This window comes from Lipotes vexillifer, unplaced genomic scaffold, assembly GCF_000442215.2.
Source record: "Lipotes vexillifer unplaced genomic scaffold, Lipotes_vexillifer_v1.1 scaffold1012, whole genome shotgun sequence".
Classification (NCBI taxonomy): Eukaryota; Metazoa; Chordata; class Mammalia; order Artiodactyla; family Lipotidae; genus Lipotes; species Lipotes vexillifer.
The window spans coordinates 742,603-748,188 of NW_006775534.1; the positions used below are offsets into that span (position 1 = coordinate 742,603).

The 5,586-nt window shown below is 58.4% G+C and overlaps 1 protein-coding gene across 1 annotated transcript in view; it reads right to left on the reverse strand.

Moving 5' to 3' along the window:
* Positions 1 to 1,119: 1,119 nt before the first annotated feature.
* ATP9B (ATPase phospholipid transporting 9B) overlaps positions 1,120 to 5,586 on the reverse strand; it is a 225,279-nt gene continuing 220,812 nt past the window's right edge. Inside the window, exons 27-30 of the mRNA XM_007449962.1 lie at positions 4,390 to 4,447; positions 3,525 to 3,728; positions 2,125 to 2,157; positions 1,120 to 1,255 (exon numbers count right to left, since the gene is read on the reverse strand). Coding sequence (XP_007450024.1) covers positions 1,122 to 1,255; positions 2,125 to 2,157; positions 3,525 to 3,728; positions 4,390 to 4,447 — 429 coding nt within the window. The 3' untranslated portion in view covers positions 1,120 to 1,121. The remainder of the gene's footprint in view (positions 1,256 to 2,124; positions 2,158 to 3,524; positions 3,729 to 4,389; positions 4,448 to 5,586) is intronic.

Here is a 5,586-nt window from a genome sequence, read left to right on the forward strand (position 1 = left end):
GCTCAACCACTGGTGAGACGCCCAGGATTTCTCAGGGCACGTGGCTGGCACAGCCCGTGAGCCCGCCTCGCCCGTCCCCTCTCAGCCCCTCCGGCCTCCTCCAGGTCCCCCTTGGGTCCTGAGCACAAGCTCCTCCCTTGGCCCCAGATCCCCGCAAACCTGCAGCTCTGCGAGGAGCTGAAACAGCAACGCCCGGTGAGCAGGGGAGGACCGGCCACCTGGGAGGTGCTGGTGGGACAGTCTGAGCAGCTCTGGGCATCACCCCTCCTCCTCTGGGACCCAGCTCTGGGGGCCTCGGGCACACCGAGGGTCCCGGCACAGCGCTCAGACCCCGAGCGGCTCCCAGCGCTGGAGCCACTCCCCGCCCAGAAGTGCCCCTTGAACAAAAGGACTCGGCTGCGCAGGGAAGCGTTTTTCCAGTCCAGCTTCGGCGAGGCGCTGCGCCCACAGCCGCGGGGGTGGGGGGTGCGTCCAGGCGGCCCGAGCCAGGTGCCAATGAGGTGTGCAGTTGTGTGATTTCACAAACGTCGAAAGGATGGGAACTCAGAAATGGGCTTGACTAACGGCAGAGCCTCGGGACGTACCTGAGTTGCTGCCGTGGACTTACGGGCAAATGCCCCGCCCTGCGCCACGTGGCTGCCGTGGGCGCCGCCGGGACCAGCGTGGCCCGCGGGAGGGGCGGGCGCGGAGGGAGCGGCACAGACAGGGGCCTTTACAGCATCGAGACTTTATTCTGGTTAAGTGGGGAGGCTTTCCATATTGTAACATCAAAGAATTTGAATGTTAGGAAACTGCAGAACATTAAATGGCCTTTCATCTCAATTCTCAGAACAGCAGACAAAGATGGATGCTTTACAGTAGCAGTGAAATCATGAGGGCTCATTTTCAACAGAAAGTCAAGCTGGTTCGACATGGAAATTAAACTTGGAGAAGCAATAAAAAGGGAAGGAAAGGAAATCCGGCCGCGGCACCGATACAGCGCGACTGTCTGCGGAGCCCCACCCTGGCCACCTCCCGGGCCCTTCCTGCCTCACGCCCTCTCTCGGCAGCCGCCGCCGCACACCCTCCATCACGGAAACGGGCGCGAAGGTGCCGGAACCTTCCGTGGCAGGTGCGTGGCCCTAGGAGAGCTTGGAGTAGCTGGGAGGGGCCAGCCTCCGCTTCAAGTGCTTCAGGGCGTAGAGAGGAAGACAGCTGACCACCGTGATCGCTGACACTTTCCACACGAAGGTCAGAGTCGCGATGAAGGGAACATCTGTGGGAGAGAAATCCGGGAACGGGTGTCAGAGGCGCCCAGGGCCTGGTGGAGCCTCGGGGTCTGGGTTACGGCACTGCTTGCCCTGCGCACCAGGGGCAGGGGCTCCTCTAACAGGAGACAGGAAGCCCCAGCTGCGCAGGGCAGGCGCTGCACGGCCCGTGGGCCCGGTCCAGAGGCAGGACCTCCCAACACAGCCTGGGGCCGGCTCGGACCATCCGGGCTCATCTTCGTCGTTCCGAGGACAGGCGATCCTGGGCGTCGGGGCCTTGAGGCCGCTGGCAGAGCTGTCCCCGTGAGCCCACCTCCCGTGCCCCTCGGTCCTGCCACCACAGGGTGGTGTTCCCAGGGTTAACGGCTGTTCGAATCCTTGCGGGTGAAGAGCCGTGTGAGAACCCGACGGGCGGCGATCCTAGGACAGCCGTCCCTGGCGACTGTCGTCGGAAGGGGACAAAGCAGCATGGTAGGCTCACGGCCACTGAGGCCCAGAAAAGGGCAGGGAAACCCCGGGTCTGCGTGCAGGGCACACGGGGTCCCAGGCTGTGTTTAAGCACATTGTAAAAAACCTGGCAAGTGTTTTCCAGGGGTCCAATCACTAAAAATTCACCGCAAAACGTTGCGGGGACGACGCACGGTCGCCTGACGGACACGGGTGCTCATCGGCGGACGCAGGACGCCCAGCACCGTCCCCTCTTATGAGCCGCAGAACCCCGACGGAGCCCAGGGCCTCCCGCGCTGTCGCCAGGCGGGAGGAGCCCACAGCAAACGCCACGAAGAGGGGAGGCGGGGCTCTTTATCAGTCGAGCCTCTGCAGTGATGGCGTTCTGCTAAGTTTCTGCAGTCTTGAAGGACGTGGTAGCGTCAACGACCCGAGAAGGCTCCACGAGACACCCTGCCTGTGCCTGCTTCCCACGGGGCCCCGGGCGGCGCTGCTGCTGGCGTCCCAGCTGTAGCGTCTGCTTGGTGCTCTGTGCACACGCGCTGGGAGAGGGGCTGCGGGCCCAGGGCAACGCCCGAGAAGAAGCCCACAGCGCTCCCTCCAAGAGTGTGAATTCGCGTTCCCACGGGAAAGCAAACGTCTGTTCTCAGAACAAAGTAACCACGACATTGTACTGTGAAAATAACCACTTCTTATGTGCCATGGCTATTTTTTGGTGAATGTTTCTTTTAATGCAAAAACACGAATCTGTAACAGTTTTCCTATGTACGTACTCACCATTGAGTAGATACTTGGATGTGAATTCACCCAACTTCTGCTTTTATGATGGAATTCTTTTTACCTCTCTACCAACTATAATACGTTAAAGTTATGGAAGAGGCACAAAATTCATAAATTCCCACTGTTGAAACTTGCCTAAACATTCATTTTGTAATTGATGGTTCTGCTGTGAAGGATGGAGATGTTTGCACAATACGTGAGAAGTGACGTCACCATCACTTTTCACCAAAAATAACTTTAATGTCCGCGGCTCTCCTTCGCTTCACAGAAGTGTGAGGCCCTCATCTTTCATCCCAGTGAAGTCCGCTCGTCCCAAGTCGCTGGTGTTAGGAACAGGAAGTAGATGCCGACTTTTGACTTCAAGGGTCAGGGCCCTGCCTTAGATGAATTTTCCGACGGTGGCGAGTGAAGAGCTGAGCTTGACGAGGCGCGTCAGGTGAGGCGAGATCAGAGCGCCGGCCGTGGACGGGAAGCGGGAGTCTCGGAGAGGGACTGGGGGCGGCCGTGCGAACGCACCAGAGCGGCTCAACCCTCCCACAGGGCCACGTCGGGTGACCCCCTCCCCCCGCGACCCGCCCTCCCTCCCACTCCGGCCACCAGCGCTCACACCCAGCAAGCAGCCCCCCTCCTCAGGGCCCTGCTGCTAATGGGGGCAGGCGAGAAGGGGGCAGGGGCGCAGCGACCCGGGCCACGTGCCGCCTGCAGGTTCTGACACCGCTCGGGACCGAGGCAGCTGGGCCCCGTGGCTCCGAGGGAGGAGGGCGGGCGGCGCCGGGCCCCATCCTGGAAGCCCTCTTCCCTGCAGCCTCAGCGGCCTCCGTCAGGAAAGGGGACAAACAATACAGCTCTTGTGGGGAGAACTCGGCACGACTTCACGTACTGTTGCAAGGGGTTTAATCTTTCCACAGAAATAAGCTCTGTGTTGTGAAGCTGTCTGATGTGGGTTTTATTACGATCTGCAATCTAAGATAACGTATTAGAAGCAACAAAGAAAACGTTTAAAAACCAGTAAGAGACAGCTATTCAGAAAAGAAGTCTAAAGCAACTTACCAAAATATTGATTTAGAAAAGCGAGCGAGGCCACGTAGCAGCCAAGGCTGAGCAGCTCAGCGACCGCCATCAGCCAGTGCCACGTCCGGACGGTCAGGGCCACCATCAGAAGCTCCGTGAGGACGAGGGCCGTGAAGGAGATGGCCACCACGTGCACAAACTCGGACTCGAAAAGCACCAGGGCCCCGAACATGAGGATGCCGCCTGGAAAACAGCCAGGGTGGGCGGGGTGGCTTTGGACACGACGACCTTCCTACTCGGGTCGGCAGCTCCGTTACTGTGTGAGGGGCGAGAGCCGCTGACACTGACAGACACGGGCTGTGCACACCCGCACCCGGTGATCCGTGTAAACTCTGGACCGGGGACAAAATGAGATGTGGACGCTGGCAGAGGGTGGGGGGTAGAGCCGTGCCTGCACGCCGGTTAGCAACTACGCGCTGGCTGCCAGGGCCGTCTGCTAACCACTCCCACAGGCTCCCATTTGTCTGGGACACCAAGCGGAGGGGAGCTGGTGACTTCGGACTTCCTAATTCATATTTCTCGAAGTCCGGCTATCACGCCAAGAAAGCAAGCCATTGCGGGGCGTAGGCAGCGTGGTAAGTGCTGATTAAATTTTTCTGGATTGTCTTATTTAAAAACAGGTCAGTTTTTAGGTGACCTGCACCAGTAAAAACGCCAACCCCCGCTGCGTTGTGAAGAGGCCTGCGGGACCAGCTGCTGGGGTATCGATTCACAAGATAAACTGAAAGCAATATTCAACTGCTGATGAAATGTTAAGCTTTTGGAACTTAACTGGGAGGTGAAAACAATATTGCCCATAGAAAACAAAAAAGCTTCAGTGCAGGAGAAGGCGGGTCCGTCTTACCTTGGTAAATACTGATTAAAACCCAGACGAGGAAGGTCTTACAGGATAAGGATCTTCCCTAGGGTAGACAGTGGAGCAGCTTAGTTAACAGAGCAGAACACACGTTTTCAAGTAGCTGTGTGCGGGTGACTTGTCAAGACCCCAGGCCCCCCGCCCAACCCAGGTACTGATCCAGCCACCGTCCTCCTCCCGTACACCCGGGCCGCCCGCCCCGCTCAGCTTATGGTAAAGGGGTCAGCGGTCTCCTGTTTGACCTCTGGTGACCTTAAGCCAGGGCGCTCCATTCCCGGGCTTCCTAGTGACCCAGGAGTCGACGTGTATAAAACAAACATTGAAATGCACTATTCTGCATAGTAAAAACAATTTCCCTTTATTTCGTCTTTACTTCTTGGGAACAAACCTTCCTATACCTACTTCTTAGTTTCCTTAGGTGACAAAGGACGGTCTATCACACCTGAAGTCAGAATTTAGGCCCTGAGGTCCTTTCTGGAAAAGATGCCACATCAACAAGCCCAGCACAAACAAGGGTTTCTGGCACAGCAACCTTCACCTTGAAAACTCAGCCTGCGCCTGTCCGACCACGCTCCCGAAGACGCTTCTATCCGAGACGGAGGTGGGGTCACAAGTCGCCGCCCATACTGTTCCTGCCAAGGGCTGGCCGAGGCAGCGCACGTCCCCGAGGCCTGTGGATGAGGGTGTCGGGACGAAGCCCGGCAAGGCCGCGGCGCGGGACTCACAGACCCTCACGCTCCTCCCCCCGCGTCTCCCGCCCGCCGGCACAGCCCACAGACGTCGTTTCCGTTTATGGATCGAGAAGCACCGCAGCTGGAGACTTCCCCGAGGCCGCGCTGCAGCCAGGCCGGACGCAGGAAACCAAGGCTCTGCTGGGATGCGGGGCATCCCCGCCAGGAAGAGGCGGCACGTGATGCTAAACGGCACGAGGGAAGAACAAACCGTACATAGGACGGGGGGATGCGCCAGCACAAGGACACCCAGAGGCTGAATCCCGTCCACGCGGCGTCCACGGACACCTTTGAAAGAGACGGTTGCAGCAGCTTGGTCCCGAGGGGCCACCTGAGAACGTCCTGGCTGAGCCCGAGGCCTCACTGCGTGTGAGTGGACAGCAACCTTCAAACATGTCATCATTTGTTAAAAGGCATTTTTTTTTTTTTTTTTTTTTTTTTTTTTTTTGGGTCG